The 27,146-nt window shown below is 46.0% G+C and overlaps 1 protein-coding gene across 3 annotated transcripts; it reads left to right on the forward strand.

Moving 5' to 3' along the window:
- Positions 1–329: 329 nt before the first annotated feature.
- On the forward strand, positions 330–25,776 carry LOC308580950 (uncharacterized protein). Of its 3 annotated transcripts, none has more exons than XM_081183291.1 (7): positions 330–507; positions 10,388–10,870; positions 19,215–19,310; positions 19,933–20,037; positions 21,762–21,925; positions 23,715–23,818; positions 24,502–25,776. In XM_081183291.1, exons 2-7 carry the CDS (start codon positions 10,396–10,398, stop codon positions 24,701–24,703), a joined length of 1,146 nt encoding a protein of 381 aa, XP_081039417.1. In that variant the 5' UTR covers positions 330–507; positions 10,388–10,395; the 3' UTR covers positions 24,704–25,776. The 3 variants fall into 3 exon arrangements, with proteins under 3 accessions (XP_081039417.1, XP_081039415.1, XP_081039416.1); XM_081183289.1 differs by lacking the exon at positions 330–507 and adding an exon at positions 8,866–9,139; XM_081183290.1 differs by lacking the exon at positions 330–507 and adding an exon at positions 9,189–9,327.
- Positions 25,777–27,146: the final 1,370 nt, after the last annotated feature.

The following is a 27,146-nucleotide window of genomic DNA, read 5'->3' on the forward strand; positions in this document are numbered from 1 at the left end:
CAGCTCTTGCTGTGAGAAAGCTCTACTACCTGATGTTTAGTCCGAATGGATTTACAAACCTTAAATTGTTTTAGAATTAAGTGAATGAGGCTAGATCAGGGTAGATGTTTGCATACAGGGTATGAAGCCAGAACCTAATTTCTCAGCTGTTGGGAACAGATAAGCACACCGCTGGTGAGGTCACGCCGTCCACCCTTGGGTGGAGCAAAATCACCCAGCTTCCCATGCACACAACCCCACCAGGCGAACTTCTGGGACGCTGGAACTAGATTGCTTCGGTTTGGTCTAGTTCCACTCGGCATCCGAAGTGATAAACATCACATGACCCATCCATGTTTCTGTTATCTTGGACTGAAAGGGTCTATGCCCCGTGGTAAGAACCCGAACACTACGAAGGAAGGCTTTTCAAATACCTCCCAAGACGAGGCAACTCAGACCTCCAGCCACTGAACATCTGCCTCCTCTCTTAGGTCTGATTATCCCAACAGTTTTGGCAGTGAGAGCCTGGTGAGACAACCTTATATTTGTTTATGTTTAGCTTAGACTGGTACCTTTAGGAATATAGGAAGCGTAGTGCTGATAAGGGTGGCGCTGTGGGTTAAACCACAGAGGCTAGGGCTTGCCGATCAGAAGGTCGGCAGTTTGAATCCCTGCGACGGGGTGAGCTCCCGTTGCTCGGTCCCTGCTCCTGCCCACCTAGCAGTTCGAAAGCACACCAGTGCAAGGTAAGGTAAGGTAAGGTAAGCGGGAAGGTAAACGGCGTTTCCGTGCACTGCTCTGGTTCACCAGAAGCGGCTTAGTCATGCTGGCCACATGACCCGGAAGCTGTACGCTGGCTCCCTCAGCCAGTAAAGCGAGATGAGCGCCGCAACCCCAGAGTCGGCCATGACTGGACCCAGTGGCGTAGCGTGGGGGGTGCAGGGGGGGCCGGCCGCACCGGGCGCAACATCTGGGGGTTAGGGTTAGGGCAGTGGCGTAGGGTGGGTTGTCAGCACCCGGGGCAAGGCAAGTAATTTGCGCCCCCTAACCCGTGGATTTGCGCCCCCTAACCCTAACCCCCAGATGTTGCGCCCGGTGCGGCCGGGCCCCCCTGCACCCCCCACGCTACGCCACTGGGTTAGGGGGCGCAAATCCACTGGTTAGGGGGCGCAAATCCACGGGTTAGGGGGCACAAATTACTTGCCTTGCCCCGGGTGCTGACAACCCACACTACGCCACTGACTGGACCTAATGGTCAGGGGTCCCTTTACCTTTGCCTAGTGCTGATAATGCCAAGGTTGCAGGTTTGATCCCCGTATGGGACAGCTGCAAATTCCTGCACTGCAGAGGGGTTGGACTAGATGATCCTCAGGGTTCCTTCAAACTCTGCAATTCTATGATTCTATGATCTAGCCCAGAATTTCCAACCCTGATTGGCAGCAGGCCCCCAGGGTCTCTGCCCATCTTCTGTTGTCTGATCCTTCTTAGCATTGACGGAAAACACGTTACTGCAGCGTAGTGTGTAAATGTTTTTTGTTTGTTTTTTTGTTTTGCAAATTTTTAAATTTAGTTTTACATGATGATTATACCCAACAAACAACAATTCCAAAGGAAAACGAAACAAAAAACAAAAGCTTCTCTCGAAACTTCGGACATCCCTCCCTCAGTTCCATTTCTAAATTTTATTCCTGCATCTCTTACTGTACTATATCTATTATATATCCATAGTGTCCAGAGTTCATGTTACTTTACAAGTGTTATTGTACCTCGGGTTACAGCCGCTTCAGGTTGCGTTTTTTCGGGTTGCGGACTGCCAACACCAGGAAGTACCAGAACGGGCTACATCCGGGTTTTTGTGGTCGCGCATGTGCAGAAGTGCTAAATTGCGCTTTGCACATGCGCAGAAGCACTGAATTGCAACCTGCGCATGCGCAGACGTGGGTTGTGAATGCTGCGGGTTGCGAACGTGCATCCCGCACGGATCACGTTCACAACCCGAGCGTCCTCTGTATTCCTGTTTACATTGGTCTCTAAGATATGTTATAAAATTATTCCAGTCCTTAATAAAAATTTGGTCTTCCTGTTTTTTGATCGTCCCTTTCATTTTGCCATTTCGGCATAGTTCATCAACTTGGTCTGCCATTCTTCTCTGGTCGGGACTTTGTCTTCTTTCCATCTCTGGGCTAAAAGCATCCTTGCAGCTGTCGTTGCGTGCATAAACAGTGTTTTCTTCTCTTTTGGTAATTCCCTAACTATAATTCCTAATAAAAAAAGCTGCTGGTTTTTTAACAAAAGTCATCTTAAACATTTTTTTCAGTTCATTATATATCATTTCCCAGAACGCTTTTACCACCCCACATGTCCACCACATATGATAAAAGGTAGCTTCTTTCTTTTTACATTTCCAACACGTATTTGAAGCACTTCTATACATTCTTGCTGATTACTAGGTGTAACAGATACCAGCTGTCAGGGGTACAGGGACAGAGGCACAGGGAAGGCAGGAGATGGAGAGCGATGGAGAGGAATCCCAGGACAGCGAGGAAGAGGATGACAATGACGCAAGGGATTCCATGAGTCTCTCCAGCGAATCAGAGGATTCCCAGAAGGGGGCGCCCGTGGTTAGGGCAAGGGGAGCCCCAGGGGGAGAGTGTCAGGAGCGGGGGGCCAGCAGGGGACCCCAAAGCGGCAGCTGGGAATCAGGGCCGGCTTCCCCACCAGAGCGCAGCGTAGGGGGGGAAGGTTCCAGTGTGTCAGGGGAAACAGCTCCGGCAGCAGAGAAGGAGGAGGGGTCAGAGGAAGCCATTCTCCCGGGAGGGGAGGAGGGCAGTGAGGGGAGTAGCATAATTGTCAAAAGGAAGGTTAGAGGTTGGGCGCGCGCGCCAAGTTCAAATGTGGAGGCGCACGGAAGTACAGGAAGCCCGGGGGAGGAGCCAGGGCCCAAAGCACGCAGGAGGGGGGAAGAGCAGTCTGAGGATTCAGCGTCAGGGGAATCCAGGAGGAGCGGAACCCCAGCGGGCAGAAAGACCCTGCGGAAAAGGAAAGAGAGAAAGAGGTGGAGCAGCGTAAGCCTCTTAAACTGGTGTAGGGGAGGGACGGATTCAGAGGGGACTTCAGCGGTCTAAGGCTAACAGACGTGGGGCTGCACGCCTCGGTTGTGGAACTTACTATGAACTGCAATAAACATCCTTGTATATAAGAAGAACTTGGCGTTGGTCTTTTGTGAGCTGAGACCTGAGGCAGCCCTGACACCAGCGGTACATGATTTTCATATAATTTTCTTTCAACGTATAGCAAGCTGTAAATTTTAAGTTACATTTTTGGGGGTTATGAACGATTGCAACCCGGAAGTGAGTTTTCTGAGCTCTCAGAGGCCTCGCCGCTGCCTGGAGCCAAGCCAGACATCCGTGGGGCCTATGGAGCTCTTGAAGGCCTCTGCGGATGCCGGGAGCCAAGCCCCAACATCAATCCACTGTCCATTACAGTGGCACCTTGGGTTACATGCGCTTCAGGTTACAGACTCCGCTAACCCAGAAATAGTACCTTAGGTTAAGAACTTTGCTTCAGGATCAGAACAGAAATCATGCGACAGCAGCGGGAGGCCCCATTACCTAAAGTGGTACCTCAGGTTAAGAACAGTTTCAGGTTAAGAACGGACCTCCGGAACGAATTAAGTTCTTAACCTGAGGTACCACTGTACTTTCAATGGGAAAGTCCGCTTCAGGTTAAGAATGGACTTCTGGAACCAATTAAGTACTTAACCTGGGGTACCACTGTATATAAATACTTTTTGAGTCCACGTTCCTTTGAGGCCATTTGGTCTATCCCTATATTTGGGCTTTGAAAAATAACTTTCAAGGGTGCAAGTTCCTGGGTGCTTCCAAACACAAGTTTACTGCAGAGTCAGCGCTGCTCATGGTTGAAACCCTTTTGCACCGTCCACATGACATCACCATCAAAATGCCAGAGCGTACTTGGAATCGTAGAGTTGGAAGGAACCCCAAGGGTCATCTAGTCCAACCCCCTGCAAGGCAGGAATCTCAACTAAAGCATCGATGACAGATGGCTATGCAAGCTCTGCTTTAAGAAGGAGAACCCACAACCCCCGGATGGATACTGTTGAACAGCTCTTACAGTCAGAAATTTATTCATCCTTTAAACTGTATTCCCCTGACACACTCATCCTTTGGTACATACACATTTTAGCTGTTGCCCAGTGAAACTAGGACATGTGTGGAAAACACGTTTTTCAATATATTTTCCAACCTGTCAATCATGATGCTTTGTGAATTACTGACTCTGCCATTCTTATTCAGGCGCCTTTATTACGCACAGCTACTCGGACCTGTCTCCTCTCCCAAGCTGCTCCATGGGCTTGTACTTGCACAATTCTCCTCTATTGCTACATTAAAAAAACCACAAAACCCTTTTCCTTGGGCATTGAGACACAGAGCCCGATCACCGACAGCTCATGGGGAGGAGACATAGCTGTCAATTTACAGATTTGAAAATAAGAGACCAGCAGCCTCAAAAATAAGGGATCAGCAGCCAAAATAAGGGATTTTGCTTAGCTTATACAGAAATCCGCCACTCATGGAGCCATGCTGCTTTGGCTGCCACTGACTGTGTTTTTCAGGGGATTGGACTAGATGATCCTAAGGGTCTACAACTCCCACCAAAGAAGAGGGGCAGACAAAACTGATGAACAACGTCGAGATGGCAAAGCTTATAGGCAGAATTAGAAACCAGGAAGAGGACCTCTTTAATAAAGAATGGGGAAAGTTTATAATTTAGTTGAAAAGCTATTGTCAAGAGTTACATACATTGGTAGGCTTGACAGAAAACTTGCAATAAAAATTTGAACTACGGATGGACAAATTATTTATAAAAATAGAGTTATGAAAGGGATGCAGAGGGGGAAATCACTACATTAAGATGCTGCACTGGTTGGAGGGGATGCTAAGCAGCACGTCGGGGCTGCCGTCGTTCTGGGGCGAGGAGTTCCATCGGCCCTTCCCCGCCCGAGAGAGACTCTCACTCACGACACCCGTAAGCCTGGCATGAGGCGGTTGCAGCGCCGTGGTGGTCGCTGAAGCGCCACCCTTCTGCGTCCCTCCCCAGCCCCTCCTCTTCCTCCTCCCTCAGGCCGCCTCCTCAGCCGCCGCTGCCGCTGCCGCTGCCTCTGGCTTCCCCTAGCAGCGCAGTCGAAGTTTTGCAAGAGAGGGGCTGCCTGCCCGCCTGTCGCCACCCGTCTCCTCACGACGCGCCCCTGAGGGGGAAAAGAGAGAGACAGAGATGCGGCAGCTCGTGCGCGCATGCTCTCTCACTCTCTCGAGGTGGAGGACCCCAAGCCGCTGCTTCCCTCCCGAGCCGGGCGAGCATGAAACCTGGGAAATTTAAGGGACATCATCAATAAGGGACAGCAGCGGGAAACGGCACTGGGATAAGGGAGTTTCCCGCCAAATAAGGGACGGTTGACAGCTATGGGAAGAGACCCTGTTTACCAATCTCTTGTCTACGTGACCGCAGTAGCCCGACCATCGGTCAGGCATTGCTTTCTGGTTTTACTTGAAGTTCAACTTTGTGTTTTTTCACTTGCAAATATGAAGCGAGAGCCCTAAAATGAAATGTTTCCGGTTTGGCAGATGCCTCCTGGCCTTTTGCTGACTCCTGCAGGGGGTGCTGTTGCGCAGGTTGAAACGATGAGTTGCCCATTTCCGAAAGTCCTTTTATTTTTTTTTACATGCAAAAAAGGAGCTTAGTAGAATCAGAATCAGAAGAATCTTTATTTACATCAGCCACTAGCCATAGCAATGAAATGAAAGGTACTGACGATAGAGGTAAAAACTTAACTATAGAAAATACATTTTGGGGGTTTACATCAATAATCAAATACTGTCACAGATCTTATTTTAATTGCCCCTGCTTAGTAGTGATCATCTATGACGAACCCCTATTTTCTTGCGACAGACCCATGATTCCTAGGCATGCGACAAGCGGAAGCATGGATGAGCAAGTTGTGCTCTGCGCCAATTCTTCCTGCCCCAGGGATCTTGACCGAGAAGGCGGATTCCTGGGCTAAGGGCTAGGAAGCTTCCTCTGTTGCAGCAATGGCGAGCTGTTTGTTTTCGGTTTCTTCCCTGCACAGACGTCTTCCCCTCCCTCTAAAAAAGGGAGCATGTCACCAGTTTGCACCCTTCTGCTGCTCACACCCCGCTGGGACTGAGCGCACCTCAAAAGCAGAGCACACCCAACTCTCGCCATCACCCTCTTGGCAGGGGTGAAGGGTGCCCTCTTTTGAAAACATGTATGAAGAAGAAGCAGCAGCGAAATTGTGCCCAGGCTGGGGGCGAGGAGCAGGCTAGAAGAAGCAAAGATCACCAGTGCCGAAGCAATGATTCTTCAACATCGACTTCGTTGGACTGGTCATGTTGGGCGGATGCCTGATGATCGTTTTCCAAAGCAACTACTCTATTCCGAACTTAAAAATCGAAAGCATAATGCTGGTGGCCAACAAAAGAGATTTAAAGACTCTCTCAAGGCAAATCTAAAAAAAGTAGTATAAACACGGACACCTGGGAAAAACTGGCCTGCAAGCGCTCCAGTTGGAGAACAGCCTTTACCAAAGGTGTCATGGGCTTTGAAGACACTCGAACTCAGGACGCAAGGGAGAAACGTGCTAGGAGGAAGGCACGCTTGGCAAATCCACATCGTGATCAATTCCCGCCTGGAAACCAATGTCCCCACTGTGGAAGGATGTGTGGATCCAGAATTGGCCTCCACAGTCACTTACGGACTCATTGTTAAAACCGTGTTCATGGAAGACAATCTTACTCGGCTACGAGTGATCGCCAAAGAAGAAGGCAGGCAGGCAGGGTGGATAATGTGTGTGTGGGGGGGGGGATTTTAATTATTTCATTTCTATAACGATTGATAGTTTTTAAAAAAATCCTCATAGTGATTACTTCTCAGAGAATAACAATACATACCTCAGGATATTTAAAGAGACAGAGAGAGACAGAGACAGACAGAGAGAGAGAGAGAGAGAGAGAGAGAGAGAGAGAGAGAGAGAGAGAGAGAGAGAGAGAGAGAGGTCTTTCACAAGATCTCTTCACTCCTTGGCAACTATAAAAAATCTTGTGCAAAACTTCAGTTTTTAAAATATTTGTTAAAAATGGAAATTAATATTTCTCCCTTTTTTTAACAACAACAAAAGCTAAAGCCTCATTTTGCCCATTGAGAAATAAGGCATGCTTACAGGGACTCTGTTGTAATTTATCACCATGCCAGAAAAATAATTTGCCTGCTTACCTTCTTTCCTAGGAGTACATGAGCCAGGGCATGAAAAAAAAGAAAAAAGAGGTTGCATCCCATATTGCCTCAGGAATTTTTGTGGTAAACAGAAGCTGTTGGAAATAATGAGAGCTCATATTTTAAAATAAGTGTAGATAATAATCAAGCTGTGATCTGCGAGCCTGTGTTGTGTGACATAAGCCAACCCTGTTAGCAGTAGTCTTTCTAGAACCTTCCACACTAACCCAGTGCTGACTAACCCAGCCTTTCTCTATCTTGAGTCCTCGGATATTGTTGAACTACAACGCCCATCACCCCTGACCGCTGTTCACACCAGCTAGGGATGATGGGAGTTGTAGTCTAACAACATCTGGAGACCCAAGTTTGGGAAAGCCTGGACTAACTTGACAGCAGTCTTTCCATCAGGCCAAAGCAAGGCTTCTCTCTTGGCTGTTCTGAGAGAGTGGCTCCATTTAGTTCCTCCTCTTGCCGAATTCTCCATCCCATCATTATTAAGAATGTGATTACTTGTAAGAACCGGTGCCAGAGCTTGCTTACTTTCCTCTTCCCTCCCTGGTTGTTTTTCCTTTTGTGCTGCAACTTTTCAACTGGCCCTCTTATGCTAGCTGCTCTTGGAACCTCTTCGACCAGTGAGCAGGGCGAAAACACCTTTAAATAAACACATAACCTTTAACTGCAGTGGTTAGATTCTTCCTCTTCCAAGTTTTAATGTATGAAACCGTTGTAAGTCTTGCCTTTATTAGTTCATAACTGTTGCAACAGTGGCCATGAATAAAACTGGCTACAGCTCGTGGCTGGTGAGGAGAGATTAACCATGATCCCATCTTTGGTCAACACATTAAGCTGAGCTCAGCACAGTGCAGGAGTAAAATAGACCAGGGAAGTACAAGCTATAGGCCTGTAATGTTTGTGTAGTGCCAATAAGCTACAGTTTAGTTTACCGTGACATACGAGCCAGGTCACTGAGCGAATACTGGCAGCAGCAAAATGATTTTGTGGACCTTCGAAATCCAGAGTGTGTGTGTCAAATACCAGCAAACAACTTTGGATAGTTCTGCAAATTGGCCAAATTCTGCAAGAAACTTAAGCTCTCTTCTGCAAGGGAGATTATTCTGCAATTCAGCATTCCCTCTTCTTCGGCAGAGGGAATTACGCTTGCAGTTTCATGAAACGCAAGGCATAAGCGCTCTAATGCCAAATATCTGTCACAGTCTGGAGGCCCCAACTACCCAGAAGGGAACTGGAGCACGCATACATGCCAAAAAATCCAAGTCCTCGTTTGACCCAGGAACCAGAACGGCGGTGAATAAAAATGCATTCCGGTTTTCATACTACCGTTATTTTGAGGAGCCCTCTTGCGTACTGACTCAGGGGATTCAGGTTTGTAATTTCAGAACCTTTGGAGCTGGCGGACATGACCTGTTTACTGCCCAGGGTTTGAAATGGTTCCCTTAAAATGTTCCTTCCTTCCACATGGGTCACTGTGGGTCGCACTTGTGCCTGTCGCTCCAAAAAACCCCTCGGCCTCCTTCGTGTTGACATCCCTCTGTTATTTAATGTCTGCTGGCCTTGGCAAAACCAAGCCGGGCCCGATTTAGCCTGCTCAGCTAGGCAGAATGACCCATCTTACGCCCCAAGCTCCCTCCCAGGTCCAGTGCTGAGCTGAGCTCCCCTTTCAGTTAGTTGCCGGTTTCCTTGGGAGCTGTCAGAACTGACCAAACCTCCTTGCCCCTGAGAAAGAGCCAAGAGAAGGCCTGAGGTTAGGGTGGAAAACTAGGATTCAGCCAGGAGCTCAACTTTCCCCCCTAAACTGGTTTGAGAGGAACTCGAGACGGTGACATTCCAGGTACGTCACCAAGAATTTCTAAAGGCTTGGTGTGTGGAGGACAGTGGAGGTTGTGGGTTCTCCTTCCTTAGAGTTTTTTAAGCAGAGGTTGGATGGCCTTCTATGAGGGATGCTTTAGCTGAGATTCCTGCATCACGGTGGGTTGGACTAGTACTGTATAGTCTAACTGGGTCATTTCTGCTCTCTGTGTGAGTATCTGTGATGGGGACGCTTTGGGGTGTTTATGCAAATGGGTTGGGACTTAAGAACACAATGTGCCATATACCAGGCCAGAGATTTCTCCATCTAGCCTAGTGTTGTGGGTCTCTAGTAGAAATCTTTCACTTCACTTGCTCTCAGATCCCTTTTAACGTAAGGCGAAGATTGCAAAGCAAGTGATCTACCCCAGAGCTGTGGTTCCCACACCTGAAAACTGCATGTTCTCTCCCCTGAACTCCTCTTCCACCAAAGCTTGAACTGACCAGTTTCTGTTCCTACTGCTCACCCTCGACTGAAAAGGCTCTTGATGCAGGAGCAGCCAGAGTGGTACCTTCCAGATTCCTTGTCCATTGGTCATTCTGGCTGCGGCTAATGCAAGCTGGACGCGGGTGGCGCTGTGGTCTAAACCACCGAGCCTCTTGGGCTTGCTGATCAGAAAGTCGGTGGTTCGAATCCCCATTATGGAGTGAGCTCCCGTTGCTCTGTCCCAGCTCCTGCCAACCTAGCAGTTCGAAAGCACGCCAGTGCAAGTAGATAAATAGGTACTGCTGTGGCTAATGCAAGCTGGACACGGGTGGCGCTGTGGTCTAAACCACTGAGCCTCTTGGGCTTGCCGATTGGAAAGTCGGTGGTTCGAATCCCCATTATGGGGTGAGCTCCCGTTGCTCTGTCCCAGCTCCTGCCAACCTAGCAGTTCGAAAGCACGCCAGTGCAAGTAGATAAATAGGACCACTGTGGCGGGAAGGTAAATGGCATTTCCGTGTGCTCTGGTTTCCGTGTTCTGTTGTGCCAGAAGTTTAGGCATGCTGGCCACATGATCCGGAAAGCTGCCTGTGAACAAACGCCGGCTCCCTCAGCCTGAAAGCGAGATGAGCGCCACAACCCCATAGTCGCCTTTGACTGGACTTAACTGTCCAGGGGCCCTTGACCTTTTACCTTAATGCAAGCTGTAGTCCAAAAACATCTTGGCTACTCATGCTGCAACACAACCAGTTTACAGTTATGCTCCTTACTAGACATGTAAGAATTTTCTTCTTCTCTTCTTTCTAGCCAGAGTGATGGATGCGCACTCTCTAACATGTCAAAGTGGGGAAAGGGCTTGTTCGATCTGCTTGAAGCCTTGCCAAGGCCCAGCCATGCAACCCTGCGGGCACAGCTTTTGCCAGTCGTGCTCCAACCAATCCTGGGTGGATGAACTAAAGGAGAAAGTCGCCTGCCCTGGATGCAGAGAAATCTTTCTGAGAAAGAATCCAGGCTCTTACGAACCTCTTGGGGAAACGGAAGAAGCCACCCGGCTGACCACAGTGGATGAAACAAAACAGTCAGCTCAGAGTATCTGTGAGATACACAAGGAAATATTAAATCTTTTCTGTGTTGAGGATCAAGCCCCACTCTGTTCAGTCTGCAGAAAATCCTGGGATCATTCATCACACACTGTGATTCCCAGATGGGAGGACAGTTTTCCAAGATCAAAGCCTTCCGATTCTGGCATTATAGGATACTCAAACACAGCAACTTGCATCAAAGGAAACGGTAAAGAAATGTAGCATTTTGTGATGATAAGTGCATGGCTTGTGATATCCTGAAGCAAACGTTATGGGAATAATTAGATAAATGTCTTGAAGTAAAACCACAGGTTTATCCTCACGCCGTTTAATGGTTCCATGTCCTGTCAAGGGGAGGGAGATATACCAGGGCAGCTTTGCAGAACTGGTATCTTTTGAGGTGGAGGTGGGGATTCAACTCTGCATGCATAGCTCTTCATTTTTTTTTTTTTTAATAAATTTTTATTGGTTTTACAGCATTTTTAAGAAAAACAAACAAACACAAAACAAAACAAACATACAAAATAATTTCAAAGATATTTTCATAAACCTCTTTTCTTGGACTTCCCCATACCCCCCCTCTCTGCATCCCAGTGTCCATCTTTGAACTAGCAACTCCCAGTTGTTACTTTCTAATCTCTGTCGTCTTAGTCCTCCTTTATTGTCTAACCTTGTATCCCTGTACCCTGTTACTTCTAGCAACCACAACATTTTAACATTCGTTAAGTTTATAGTAGACCTTAAGATAGCTTTTAAATTTTTTCCATTCTTCTTCCACCATCTCTTTGCGTTGGTCACGGATTCTGCCTGTCATCTCAGCCAGTGTCATATAGTCCATCACTTTCATCTGCCATTCTTCCAGAGTAGGTAAATCTTGTGTCTTCCAATACTTTGCGATGAGTATTCTTGCTGCTGTTGTGGCATACATAAAGAAATTTCTATCTTTCTTTGTCACCAATTGGCCGACAATGCCCAAGAGGAAGGCCTCTGGTTTTTTAGAAAATGTACATTTAAGTACCTTTTTCATTTCATTATAGATCATTTCCCAGAAGGCCTTTATCTTCGGGCATGTCCACCAAAGGTGATAAAAAGTACCTTCAGTCTCTTTACATTTCCAACATTTATTATCGGGCAAATGGTAGATTTTTGCCAGCTTGACTGGGGTCATGTACCACCTGTATACCATTTTCATAATGTTTTCCTTTAAGGCATTACATGCCGTAAATTTGATACCGGTGTTCCATAACCATTCCCAGTCATCTGACATAATGTTGTGTCCAACATCCTGCGCCCACTTAATCATAGCAGATTTAACTGTTTCATCCTGTGTGTTCCATTTCAACAGCAAGTTATACATTCTAGATAAATTCTTAGTATTGGGTTCTAGCAATTCGGTCTCTAGTTTTGATTTCTCCACTTGGAAACCGATTTTCCTATCCTGTTTAAAAAATTCCATTATTTGGCGATATTGAAACCAATTTTCTACTTTGTGCTTCAATTTCTCCTGACTTTGTAGTTTAAACTTGTCTCCATCCTGTTCTAAAATTTCCCAATACTTCGGCCATCCGACCTCCATATTGAGTTTCTTCACTGCTTTAGCCTCCACTGGTGACACCCATCTAGGGGTTTTATTTTCCAATAAGTCTTTGTATCTTATCCAAACATTAAATAATGCTTTTCTAACAATGTGATTTTTAAAGGTACTGTTAACCTTGTCATACCAAAGATATGCATGCCAACCAAAAGCATTATTGAAGCCTTCCAGATCCAAGATGTCCGTGTTCTCGAGGAGCATCCATTCTTTCAGCCAGCAAAACGCTGCTGCCTCATAGTACAATTTTAGGTCCGGCAGGGCAAAACCCCCTCTTTCTTTAGCGTCAGTCAGTATTTTGAATTTAATTCGGGGCTTTTTGCCCTGCCAGACAAATTTCGAAATGTCTTTGTGCCACCTCTTAAAACATTCCATCTTGTCAAGAATCTGCAAGGTCTGAAACAAAAATAACATTCTAGGCAATACATTCATTTTAATTACTGCAATTCGGCCTAACATTGACAGTTTCAGATTTGACCATATTTCTAAATCTTTTTTAATCTCTGACCAACATTTTTCATAATTGTCCTTATACAAATTGACATTCTTAGGTGTTAAATAAACCCCTAGGTATTTGACTTTCTTAACCACTGTCAAACCTGTTTCCTCCTGAAATTTCTCCTTTTCCATATCTGTTAGGTTTTTCCCTAAGACTTTAGTTTTTTGCTTATTCAACTTAAATCCAGCCACCTGGCCAAATTGTTGAATTATTTCTAAAACCCTTTTCGTACTAGTGTTTGGCTCTTGCAAAGTCAATACTAGGTCATCTGCATACGCTCTTAACTTGTAATGTTTAGCTCCGACCTGCACACCTTTGACCTGCTGGTCATTTCTTATCATATTCAGCAACACCTCCAGAACCGAAATGAAAAGTAATGGGGAAATTGGGCACCCCTGCCGAGTTCCTTTTTCTATCTTAAGTTCCTCAGTCACAACATTATTTACAATCAGCTTAGCTTTTTGTTCGGAATATATTGCAGCCATACCATTCTCAAAACCCTGGCCTACCCCCATCCCATGAAGATTCTTCCTCATAAAACTCCAAGAGATATTATCAAAGGCTTTCTCCGCGTCCACAAAAATCAATACTGCTTTAGTGTTTATATTCACCTCCAGCTTTTCCAAAATGTCTATTACATTCCTTACATTGTCTGCTAGGTGTCTTTTAGGGAGAAAGCCTGCTTGGTCTTTATGAATCTTCTCCATCAAAACTCTTTTAAATCTTTTTGCCAAAATGTCTGCAAAAATTTTGTAATCCACATTGAGGAGTGATATCGGGCGGTAGTTCTTGAGTTGAGTCTTTTCAGTCTCTGACTTTGGTATGAGTGAAATATATGCCTCTTTCCACGATTCAGGTGCCCTTTTTCCCTCAAGAATCTCATTACAAACTTCTCTTAGTGGTTGAATCAACCATTCCTTCAGCGATTTGTAGTATCTAGAAGTCAGTCCATCTGGTCCCGGAGATTTGCCCAGTTGCATATTCTGAATGGCAGCCTCTATCTCTTGTTCTGAGATTCTCTGGTTCAAGTCCATCTTACTTTGCTGAGAGATGTTTTGTAATCCATATCTTCCAAGGAATTTGTCTATATCTTCTTCATTTTGCGGGCCTTGGGTGTAAAGTTTTTTGAAATAACTTAAAAAGCAATTTCTAATTTCATTAGGTTTAGATATGTTCTTTCCATCGACCTCTAGGCTTGTAACTGTATTTAGTTTCTGCCTTTTCTTCAATTGCCATGCCAAAAGTTTACCACATTTATTTGCTGATTCAAAAGTCTTTTGTTTCATTTGCTTTATCTTCCATTCAATCTCTTGGTTCATCAATTCCATATATTGAGTTTGATATAACTTAATCTCTCTTAAAATGTCCTGAGACTTTGGTTTTGTTCTTAGTTTCCTCTCTCCTTCCTTTATCATTTCCAAGATCTTCTCTTTTTTCTCATTTTGTTTTTTCCTCTTTATTGAATTTTGTTGGATCAAAAATCCTCTCATAACAGCTTTACTTGCGTCCCAGATCACTCTTTTCTCCACGTCAGTCCTCAAATTTATTTCAAAATAGTCTTTTAGGGTCTTTCGGGCCTTCGTGAGAATCTCCTTATCTCGAAAGAGGGTGTCATTCATTCTCCATCTAAATTGACCGGTTATTGTGAGTTTCATCTCCATCTTCACGGCGTTATGGTCGGAGCAGGTTTTTGGGCAGATTTCCACTTTCTTAATCTTTGGAGCCAATCCACTAGTAACCCAGATTTGGTCAATTCTGGTCCAGGTCATCATTGCTTGGGAGAAGAAGGTTCCCTCTCTCTCCAGAGGGTTCCTTGTTCTCCAAATGTCTATCAAGTCCATGTTTTCTGTCATTTCGAAAAAAGTCTTAGGGAGTCTCCCTTCTTTAGTGACTGTTAGTCTTTGTGCCTTGTCCATATTAGTGGAGACCACGCCATTCATGTCTCCCATGATTATCATGTTGTAATCCAGATAGTCCGTCAAAGTTTCATGAAGTCTCTTAAAGAAGTCAGATTTGCCTTCATTTGGTGCATAAATTCCAACAACTAAAAGTTTTTCTCCTTGTACTTGTATCTCCACAGCCAGATATCTCCCTTGTTCATCTTTGAATATCATTTTTGGAGCCCATTTCTCCTTCACATATATTACCACTCCTCTCTTCTTAACTTTGTCTGATGAAATAAATTCTTGTCCTAACCTTTTATTTGTGAGTAATCTCCTGTGGGCTCTAGTTATGTGAGTTTCTTGTAAACATATCAAATCCAATTGTTCTCTGTTCAAAATATGAAATACTTGTCTTCTCTTCAAAGGCCCATTCAGTCCATTACAATTCCAACTAAGGAATTGCAGAGCCATCTTGTTATTTTCTTAAGGCTCCTCCAACAGCTCCAAGTTGTTGCTCTTCTTCTGACGGTGGTGGTTTTTGTCCAAACGAGAGATTCAGGATATCCAGTGCTCTCCTCTGTTCTGCAAGTGCGTCCACAGTCCCCTTCTGTAAGTCCTCTTGATATCTTGCCAAAAATTTGTCTTTATCTTGAATTGTCTTTATTTTCACTTTCTTTGCCTTGTAGTCGAATGACAGTCCTTGTGGGAACTCCCACCTGAAGCGGATAAGATTTTTCTTTAACAAAAGAACCAAATCCTTGTAGAAGTTTCTTAAGTCCAAGATGTATTTTGGTATGTCTTTAAAGATCTGTACAGCTGAATTTCCAATTTGCAGGGCTTTTCCAAAGTGTAGTCCTAAAATTTTATCTCTTTCCTCCTTAGATCTGAGTGTGATCAAGCAATCTCTTGGTGTCTTTCTATCTTGCTTTTTGCCCAGTCTAAAGGCAGTTGTAATTTTGAAATCGTCTTCCTCCAGGTCCCAACAATCCGCAAACTCCCGTGTCAAATATTCCACAAGGTTGTCACTTTCATTCTCCGGAATCAGTCTTAATTTTAAGTTTCTCTCTTTCCTCTGTAACTCCCACAAGGCCAAGGTTGCATCATGCTCATAGACCTTCTTGGCAAGTGGCTCTAATTTCTCCTGCGTCTCTCCAGCTGTGGCTTTGGCCTCTTCGGCAATTTGACGCGTGGTGGCGTTTTCCTCGACCAATTTGTTTATAGATTCTGTATTCTGGTTTAATCTTGTTGATATTTCTGTTAATTTTTGTGTGTTCTCTGAAGTCTGTTTTGTCAAAGACTCCAGAGTCTGGTTTATCTTAAGCAAAGCTTCTGTCACAGCTTCCATAGAAACGGCTGCTCCTTTGTCCTGTCCTGTTGTTCCAGCTAGTCCGGCTGTTACGCCTGAGATTGAACCTCTTTTCTTTGCTTGTTGCAGCTGCAGCTGTTGCTGTTGTTGTTGCTTGGTCTTGGCTCTTGTAGTTATCTCTTCTTGTGGCCCACTCATGTCAAGGTCAATTCCCACGGGATTTATTCTCCCTTGGAAAATTCCGCTGTCTTAGGCCGTGCTGGACTTCACTTTATCCTCTAGAGGGAACAAATCAAAATGGCCATAGAAGGAAATTTCCAAATACATGAACAAAGGAGACCATCCAAGATGTAGAAAGAAAGGAGATTAACCCAGTCAAAATCAATGTTACTAAAGTCTTATAGCTTCCAATTGCCACAGTTGCCCAGTATACTGTTTATACTGTTTCTTCTTAAAATGTACAAAAGTCAGGCACTGTGGAAACTTTGTATCAAGGTGTCACTTCACAGGGAAAAGTCAGCTCAATGTACTAAAAAGGCAGACCGTTTCAGACTTTCAAATAGATGAGATAGCAGAGGTTTTTTCCTTCAAATAAGTCATGCAGTTAATGGTCAGATTCGCCTCCCCTCTGCCCTGCTTGCTAGAGGGGAGATCAAAGGTTTAAATGTCCGGTTTAGCTGATCAAAGGACGGATTTAAGCGGATGCAGGTTTAAAGCTCCATTGCTTTCACTTTCATGCGGTCGGGGGGAGGCAGACTTCCTTTGTTTAAATCTCCCCCGTTTTTAGCCCAATTTTTAAAATTGAAAAAGTCCCAGTTATTTTTCAGTTCTTACTCACGGGGAATCAGTCCGAATTTCTTTTCAGGAAGGAATCGGCGCTCTCCGCTTATGGCGACGCGGCTTCACTTCGCAGGCTGGGTAGCGACTCTCAGCACCGCGCTCACTCCCGATGTCGATCCGTAGCCTTTAAAAAGGCTCTTTCACGGTACCGGGGGGCGCGAAGGTGCCCACCGAGTCTCCTTGTTCTCAGGCTTCAGCGCCTGGGATTTTAGGGGTCCCCCGCTTGCCGTAGCGGGTAAGACCCGAACTTGCGAAGCAGTCCTTCTCCGGAGCTCGGAGGTAGGACCGCCATTAAGCGCTGGCACCGACCGGAAGTCGCATGCATAGCTCTTCAAAGGCTTGCAGCACAAAAACGGGAAAAATAAGTCGACAGTGAAAGAATAGCTCACAAAAATCTGGAAGGTAGCAACAATGTACAGGCTTCCAGAATTGGTTAGAGCGAGTGAAGGCAGACAAGAAAGAGAACATTTTAAAGATAAACGGAAACCATGCATTGGATTTAGAACAGACATAGGGAAACTCGGCCCTTCAGATGTTTTGAGACTGCAGTTCCCATCATCCCTGACCACTGGGCCTGTTAGCTAGGGATCATGGGAGTTGTAGTCCCAAAACATCTGGAGGGCCGAGTTTGCCTATGCCTGTTTTAGAACATAAATATGCATGAATGTGGTAGTTTTTCCTATGTAGTAAAATGCTAAGTATAGTATAATTATGGTGGTGCTCTCCCCCCCCCCAAAAAAATAAGAAAGAAAAATTGCACTAATCCAGGGATTCCCAAACTATGGCCCACGGACCACTGAGTTTAATTCAGGGCGTTCTGTGGCATGTCTGTGAAGAACAGTGGGGTACAGTAGCTCCATCGTTCTTAGGACCTGGCAGACCACCCAGAAGGTGAGCAGGACAGACCAGAAGCAACAGGGTAGAAGTCACTTAAAAGGGGTGGAGAGGATTAGCAGTGAAGCTGATGGGAGGCCAGAATTAAGATAATAATAATAATAATTTATTATTTATACCCGCCCATCTGGCTGGGCTTCCCCAGCCACTCTGGGTGGCTTCCAAAAAAAAATTAAAATACTGTAATACATCAAACATGAAAAGCTTCCCTAAACAGGGCTGCCTTCAGATGTCTTCTAAAAGTCTGGTAGTTGTTGTTCTCTTTGACATCTGGTGGGAGGGCGTTCCACAGGGAGGGTGCCACTACACTATTAAGAAGCTTAATCTCGATGCAATTAAATAGTGAATCTAGTACCTAGCACAGTGCATTGCAATTGCTGCAACAGGTTGATGTGAGCCACTAAGACCCTCAGCAATTTTCAAGTGGCCGATGGGGGGAAACACTGGGAGCCATTGCACTAATCAACTTATTGGGGGTGGAGAGGGAGGAAAGGATACTGAATACATCCCCCTATGATTTCATGCCTTTTGAAAGTGAACTATACTTGTGTATCCCTGAGTGTTGGATCCAGTGGTATAGCATGGGTTGCCGGTGCCCGGGGCCATGTAGAGGGGTGTGAGGAAGGGAAGCAGACAGAGTACGCATGCACATTCAACTGCCTAGCGGCATCGGCATCACCCAGGAGACCGCTGCTGCAGAGATAAGAAAATAAGAGTAGTTCCAATGTCTGGAGAGGTCACTTCCTGGTTCGCATGGAGAAGCTGTTTTCAACAGAGCCCAGCAATGGAAGCAAGCAGCTGTACTGAGGCAGTACTGGGTGTTGAAATTTCGCACCCCTAATAATTTTGTGCCTGGGTCAGCCGCCCCTGTGGCCTCCAATGCTACACCACTGGTTGGATCAGAATAGGAAATCTTGCATGTGACATCTGTTTGGGCATGGAGTCCGATAGCCAGCTTAGGTTCCATGCACAGAAAAAACCTCCTTTCTGGCATATGGTCCCTAGCTGGATCAGTGTGAGCATTTTTTTGTTCCCCAACAGACAGGGTGAGCAGATACAAAAGCAGTATTAGTTGCAAAGCACAGTCTCCAAGCTCTCTCAGTCACCACCAAAAGTTTAAACGTTGCCCCGTACCTGATCTCACTGCTTACCAGTGAAACCTGGATACAGAAGAAAATACGTATCCAGATAAAATGTTTCTGGATATGAATACCGTGGTACCTCGGGTTAAGAACTTAATTCGTTCCGGGGGTCTGTTCTTAACCTGAAACTGTTCTTAACCTGAAGCACCACTCCTGCTGCTGCTGTGCTGTGCTGTGCACATTTTCTGTTCTCATCCTGAAGCAAAGTTCTTAACCCGAGGTAATATTTCTGGGTTAGCGGAGTCTGTAACCTGAAGCATATGTAACCCGAGGTACCACTGTACATATCTGGACAAAATGTTTCCAACGGCTGTGGAAGATATGGTCAGAAATCATTGTTGGTTTCTAGCCGCCATCTTGCCTCTTACCAGTGTTGGTTTGTGTTTACCCTTCAAAGGAGAGGTCCTTGGTGGGAATGAGAAGGACAGCGCAGATAAGCTCATGCTGATCGAGCCACAGGTTGACTTCAACTTGGAGGAAAACAAGGAAGAAGGTAAAAAGCCTTTGCTAAGAACGTAAGAGCCACATATCTCAACAATGAGCAATCCTGATTTGCTTGCGGGATATTTACACATCTTCGTTCGTTCCACACTTTTCAGTGCATTGTCCCATTGCTTTCCTAACAACAAAAACTCTGTGTTGTTGTTGTTTTGTATAATTCCCCCCCCCCCCCAAAAAAAGAGAGAAATCAGTGAAATAAGATTATTCTCCCTGGGCCTCTTAAACAATATAATATTGTGATAGTTTTAACCATCAATCATGGCATTGAACAGCTTGATATTTTATTATTGACTCTGCTGGTGTGGCAATTGGATATGGGGCTCACGAGATTGTTTTGGCACTTATTATGATTGGATTTATGTGGCATGGCTGTCTTATACTCTGCCTGGTGGTGGGGTTCCCGGGGTTTTGGTATTATATTGATTTTATTGTATTTTTAAAGTCGTATTGGTTTAGAATCTGTGTTTGTTGTTGCTTTAGTCATACATCACCTTGGGAGCATATACGGAGCAGAAATTCAGGCACGCAGCAAAAGCAAGCAAGCAAGCAAACAAACAAACAAACAAACCCAAACCCCTAAATAAATAAGCAGAGTGTGTTCCCTTTCTTCACAGACACTCCATCAAACTCCAGGGTCCAAAATTCCATAACATGGATCGTCCTGATACTGTTCATCATCCAGATTGTGGGCTTGGTGACAACCATCTTCGTTTTCACAAGTGAGTAGGAATCAGCCGGGTACCGTCAAAAGATTGGTAGTTGTTGCAGCAACAAGCTCATAAATTATTATATTCGCTTGCTTCACTATAAGCTAGTTGGCTTGCTTTGATGTTACCCTTATCTGTGGGACTGGGGTGCTGGGCTCCAAAAAGCCCAGAAAAGGGGAGCTATCTGTAAGATTTGGGTATTTGCCACCTATGACCTCACCTGGGCAGATGTTAGAGACCAGGCTGAGGAGTCCTGCTCTGATGAGGAATGGTGGGAGCCTCCCCCTCTTCCTGTTCCTGACCAGGATCCTGAGGCTGCCCAGGAGCAGTGGAGCAGTATAGATTTGGAGCAGTGGTTTGCAGAGGGGCATAGTTCGGAAGACAACAGCTGGGCAGAACTGAGTGGGGAAGAGCTAGGAGAAGAAGAACAGGGAGAGAATTAACAGACTCCCTTTTTGCTGGAAAGTGTCCCAGCGCTCATTCTAAGGTCAAGGAGAGCAGATAAGGTAGCTATGCAGAAGGCCAAATGGTTGCAAGATCAGGTTGCCAGATGAGGAAGTGATGGGGGTAGCTAAGAGGGAAGTGGGTGAAAACCTTAATTGGGGGCATCTTTCCTCCGAGAATGGAATCTTTGTTTTTCTCTATGAACATTAAACATCTCTTTAACTGGTAAGAGACTATTTTTGCTATGTTCTGCTTATCCACGGCCAAAGGGAGGGAGGAAGCCATTTCCCCAAAGCCTGACAGCAGATGAAATGAAGGGAAGCCCTGGCCAGAGTGACGTGTGCTGCTTTGTGTATACAGAATGTATGAATGTTTGCTTGGGTGCAGACATGCCATCTCCTTGCTGCGGTGCCCATCCTGCATCTGTAAAGCAGGCTGATTTGCTGTAATTATGCACCTTTCTTTTCTTTTTAAAAAAATTATTTAATCATTTTTTCAATACAGACAGCAACCACAAAAACCACATACAACAAAAACCACAATAACACAATTTAACAATTCAGATTTGAGTACTGATATACTATAACTACACCTTGTTAACAATATTTCCCCACCTCTCCTCCCCCCTACTTCCCACCACTTTCCGCCTTATCTCTTAAGTAATCCTTCCAGATTTCTTCATATTTATCCATTCTTAATTTGCGTCGATATGCAATTCATTCGTATGTAACTAGTCTGTCCATATTATCAATCCGTGTGCTCAATGGAATCTTTTTGCAGCTCTTCCCATTCATCAGAACAAGTTTTTTTGCTTCTAATATAGCACGGTACATCCATTTTTTTTGACCCCTTGTAATCTCCCACGTTTCTGGTATATAATTTAGAATTAAATTCAGATCTCCTAAATAACAAATTTTTCTTTATTACTCTTGCTATATATATCCTCACCTTGCACCAGTGTGAGGTAATTATGTGCCTTTCTTTAATAAAGCACTAGAGCTGATCACTCTGGTGTTGTGGACATCCTTCTTTGGTATCCCTGCACCCTACTGCTGCCAGGATCCCACCTTTCGGACTGCGGTTCAGGACAGTCATATAATGCATTTATATAATGATCAGGTAGAATAGCAACAGGTGGGAGCGAGTACCGTGAGGGGTGGAGTTACATGACAACTGGCCAGTTGCATTGTGGGAGGTGGGGAATCTTTGTGTCTCCTGCCATGCCCCCTGAGTCCCTCGGGAAGCGGACAGGTTTCTATAACAAATGAAACAATGCTGGTTCTCGTCGTCAGAGGCTAAAGCTGAGCTACCAGCCCCTTGTTGCCCATCTGGCTGGATTGTGAACCAAGGGAGCTGCTATCACGTCTTGCAACTGGAAGGGTCCTGGGATGCTGGCCAGCGCCACTGTTCCTCGCTCGGTGCCTCCCTGGCTGTGGTTGGGGACTTGGAGAAACTGGTAAGAGAAGGGGCCTGCTCAGATTGCATGCTTTATACTTTTTTGAAGGCTTCTTTTCAGAGCATGCGTCCTGTTAATATGCAGCGGTAGCCAATGTGGTTCGCTCCAGGTGTTGTCTGATTACAACTCCCACTGGCTGGAACTGATGGGAGTTGAAGTCCAGCAATGTTTGGAAGGCATCGTGACAGCAGTTCCTGCATTGCTGTATCCAAACTGGAAGATGTGTCTTCAGTTTTAATGTTTCAACAAGTGGGATGTGATACATAAGTAGCAGTCAAGTGCAACATTCCTTGTTTTCCTAGAGTGGACAAGCGAGGGAATGTTTGGTCCAGCCAGTCGGAACTTCCTGTTTCCTCCTGGGCTGGGACATACTTCCTTTGCATGTGACTAGAGGTGGGCGTGACCTTACCTGTCCAGGGAACAAAAGGACAGGGCACACAGCACCCCCTCTCTCTTCGACTCTTTTTTACTTCCTCCATCGTTGGAGCAGCTTTTTAGCCAAAGATGCTCTGTTGACTTCCAGCCAACAGAAGACGCTGGGACTATCCCCATATGGGATAGTTCCAAATGTATTTTACTTTGTAACTAAGTCTGCCTTCAGGGATCCAACTGTGAACTGATGATGATGTGAGTAAACTTCTTTTAGTACTTCACACAAGATTGTGACATATTTATTCGTTTAGGAGGGATACAAAGGGGACTTACCAGGAACATACAATTCAATACTGAATTGTATGATATTGAGAGACTTAAACAAGCCTGCAACCAGCTACCTGCTGTGCATTAAAAGGGGAATGTGAAACTCTGCTAAGTATATTATATAAACAATATTAATAAGGATATTACTATTGATATAAGGATATTAATATAAGAATATTAATAAACCATATACAGTGGTGCCTCGCAAGACGAAAAGAATCCGTTCCACGAGTCTCTTCGTCTTGCGGTTTTTTCGTCTTGCGAAGCAAGCCCATTAGCGGCTTAGCGCTATTAGCGGCTTAGCGGGCTTAGCGGATCAGCTGATAAGCGGCTTAGCGGATCAGCTGTTAAGCGGCTTAGCGGATCAGCTGATAAGCGGCTTAGCGGATCAGCTGTTAAGCGGCTTAGCGGCTTAGGATCAGCTGATAAGCGGCTTAGCGGATCAGCTGTTAAGCGGCTTAGCGGCTTGGGATCAGCTGATAAGCGGCTTAGCGGCTTGGGAAAGGGGGGGGGAGGAAAAAACCCCCGCAGGAACTCGCAAGACATTTTCGTCTTGCGAAGCAAGCCCATAGGAAATTCGTTTTGCAAAGCACCTCCAAAATGGAAAACCCTTTCGTCTAGTGGGTTTTCCGTCTTGCGAGGCATTCGTCTTGCGGGGCACCACTGTATCCTCTCCTGCCTCCCTGAACACACAACATTGGCTGAAAGCTTCTCTATGTCACCAAGCACAGTAATCTATGATTTTTATCTTTATGAGGGTTTTTTATCGTGTGTGTGTAGGCACACATGCACAGACACTCCTATACCACTTAGATAGTACGAAATCGTGGCATTTAAGTATTTTGACCAGTCCAACAAACAAACAAATATGTGAGCTTGGTGCTCAGTGCTCCTGAGATGAAACCTAGCTATTATCTCTCACCTCTCCTCTGGTTTTCATATAAACACATAATATGCATAAATTTGGTAGCTGGCCCAGCATTTAGAAACAAACAAGTTATTCTTAAGTCAGGTCCCTTGGCTATCCTAAATGTACAAAATCCAGCCCTGAAATATACTGAACCCCACGTTCTCTCTCTTTCGGAACCAGAAAGTCGCCATGCAAGACAAAGGCCCCTTTGACCACTGGGTTGGCCTCCTCAGAGAATCGGGAGGGAGCTGGAAATGGACCGATGGGACGGATTTCAACAACCTGTGAGTTCTTCATGCCTGAGCACCCACAACTGGGCAACTGCTCACATTCCTGCATTTCATTCCTTTACCTTTACCTTTTCACCTTATATGGTTTTATCGACCCATATATACAGCCTGAGCACATGCTGGAGGGGTTCACAGCATTAACACTCTTAGCCAGGGGTGGGCAACCTAAGGCCCAGGGGCCAGATGCGGCCCAGCCGCCTTCTCAATCCAGCCCAAGGACAGTCCAGGAATCAGTGTGGTTTTACATGAGCAGAATGTGTCCTTTTATTTAAAATACATCTCTGGGTTATTTGTGGGGCATAGGAATTCGTTCATTTCCCCCCAAAAAATATAGTCCAGCCCACCACATGGTCTGAGGGACGGTGGACCGGCCAACGGCTGATAAAGGTTGCTGACCCCTGCTCTTAGCAGATCTTACTTCTCCATCGGGTCTCCAGAGAAGCCGCAAGCGACAGCTTTGAGTACAGCACAAAGCAAGCAAGGCAGGGATGTTTTGCCCAACATGGGTCTCAAACACACAACCCTGAGATTCAGAGTCTCACGCTCTACCAACTGAGCTATATATAAGTAAACTAATAGTGCATGTCGCTTTGGGCCTATCGGTTGGGAAAGCACGTCTGAAATTTTGCAGGCAAACAGCTGTATTGTTTACGTGTCTGTTTCCTCTCCCTTTGCAGTTTTGAGGTGGAAGGAGATGGAGACTGCGCTTTCCTAAGCCAGGGGGTCCTGAACAGTGGAGACTGCTCAGCTGAGAAGAAGTGGCTGTGCAGCTGGAAAGCACAAACAAGAGGCGGATTCCACAGCCCGGCTGGGGGACGTGAAACTTTAAGAGCTGACCCCGTGCCAAAGGACCTTTCCACGCTTTTACCGTGTTCCTAGCTGCCACTCCCTCTGCGTGTGTGTGCAGTGATAAATCAGTCACCAACCCAAGTGACCAAGCTCGCATCCTAGAGGGTAGCTTCCCTTTCGGGATTTGAGCACTCGATCAATGCTTTCTCGTGGCGTTGCTGCTACGAGAGTCAGTAGGCTGAAAAACCAGGTGATGCAAGAAAACATCCCAACGCGTTCTGTTTTTAGAAATCTTCTTGTTTCGTTCTTGCAGTTGCAATCTCAAGCATAACTTTCTTGAGAGTCGGTCCCATTGAACACAGTGGGGTTTACTTCTGGGTAACTAGGCAGAGGATTGTGTCTCTGTTCTAGTTCAGGCATTCTCTAATCAGTTTTAAGAATGGCCTGTGATGAAGATGACCGCCTCAGCTTTCCTTTTAGATGAAAACATGGGCAGGTTTGTGGTTCCCAGGACAGGTGAAATTCTTCAGCATAGTGCAACTCAAATCTCAGCCACTGAAAGGCTTAAACAGTGATACAAGCGTCGAGCCCCACCAGTTCTAAAACCATGCGATTCTGAGATCTGTCCGGATATATTTCGGACCTGACACTCAGTTGCTGAATGCCCAGGTTAGAATTAACAGTTTTACAGTTCTGTCGTGAGACAGAACGTTGCGTAGTCAAAGTTTTCCAAGCAGGGAATGTTTCTGCCCTCGCTCGTACGGAAACGCTGGTTAGGAAACTACTATTTAGCGCTGCAAGTAAGATATTTATATCACTGTTGGAAGGGAAATCAGTGTGACCTATATAGTAAGAGCATAGAAGAAGACACAATCTGCTGTTGGTTGGTGCGGGACAACCAGTGACATATTTCTGCGACAGTTTTATTGCTTCGTAACCTTTGCTCTGAAAGAGGGAGCGTTTCCGAGAAGCAATCCCTGCATGGGCCATGCTGGCGGCCCATGTTCGCTATCATATTTACGCATGTGGCGCATAGCTGGAATACTGCACGTAGATCCAGTATCCATTACGGAGGCTAGCATGACAACACAGCCCTCTGCAAAGCTGTTTGCAGACTCAGCCCGGGGGGGCGGAGCTAATAAACGCAGCACTACCAAATGTCAGCACCAATCTTTCTCCCTCTGTGCATGCACGTACGCGTGTGTGTGTGTGTGTGCATTTGTGGTCTGTGTGTTGACAAGGAAATTATGCTGTTCTTCGGGGCCTCGGTTCTTGAAATTCCTCCTTTTGTATCACTGTGAAAGGAGGCCTCTGGGCCCCCTTATGTCGTTGCAGGGCCGGCCCTACCATTTGACAATGTGAGTCAGTCAATTCAGGAGGCAGGTGCTGGAGGCCAGGGAAGCAGAGCAAGATGTTGGTGTATATGATGCTCAAACTGCTATGCACCCACCCCCAAGAAGCTTGTTTGCTGCCCTCAGGTTGGGGCAGGACACTGTCTTATCCCCAACCTGGTCAATTTCTTTACATGGAATGGGAGGAAGATGCAATCTTGTCCTTTGCCTCAGGCGGCAAAACATGTTGAGCTGACTGTGTCTGGATGCTCCAGTTCAGTTCTGGACCATGCAGGGTGTGTGTGTGTGTGTGTGTGTGTGTGTGTGTGTGTGCCACCTATGTGTTGTTTTCATAGATGGGTCACTTCCTAGTGAATGTGGCTGTTAACGGTGGCTGAGAGCTAGCGCCACCTCCTGGACTGGATGTATGCAAGCAGGCAGGCAGGCGGAAGCTGGATGAGAGCAGAACCAGGTTGGTTGGGCAGTGCCCCAGTCCCCGTAATGGACCCGCTTCCACTGGCGACATGTTTGCTCATCTTGTACATGTTACCGTCAAGGGAGCACAGGGCACTTGGAGAGGGTGTGTGAGAAGCTTTAGGGAAGTGCTCCTGAGGCCGATGGAGGCTTTCTCTTACCAGCCAGCAACTGGGTACGCTAAATGCCCTCTAGGAGAGGATCCTCATAGATCCACACTACGTTTGTGAAGGGAAAGGTGCTCCCCTCCCACTGCTCCATCAGTCCCTACTGATTTGGGAAGAAGGAGACCCACTGTCAGGAGGGAGCCCTCAGTAAATCACACTGTTCAAGTTGGAGTTAACTCTTTATTAGCAATAAAGAGTTACGACCTGCACAGACTTGGCGGAGTGTCGGGCGTAATGAACGCAGCAGATCATCCCCGGTAGGTCTTTGCCCCATGGATCAGTTGCCAAGACTGAAAGTCACCCTCTCCCCACAGCTGTCTTAAGTCCCCTCCTCTCCTGGGTTTTCTCCCCCAAGTAATCAGAGACTGCGCCTGTGTGAAGCCAACCCCTCCTCCATCCTTTTCATGCCTCTCCTGGTTCTGGGAGACCAGCGGGGAGGGGAGCTGGTCGCAGCAAGAGAGGGAGACACTTGTGGCTCTTCACCAGCCGGACTCTTCTCTGCCTCTTGGCCTCCGTCCTACTTCAGCTTCTGCCTCTGATTCTGAACTTCTCTCTGCCATA

The sequence above is a fragment of the Podarcis bocagei genome, assembly GCF_964188305.1.
Source record: "Podarcis bocagei genome assembly, chromosome: 2".
In the NCBI taxonomy this organism is placed as follows: domain Eukaryota; kingdom Metazoa; phylum Chordata; class Lepidosauria; order Squamata; family Lacertidae; genus Podarcis; species Podarcis bocagei.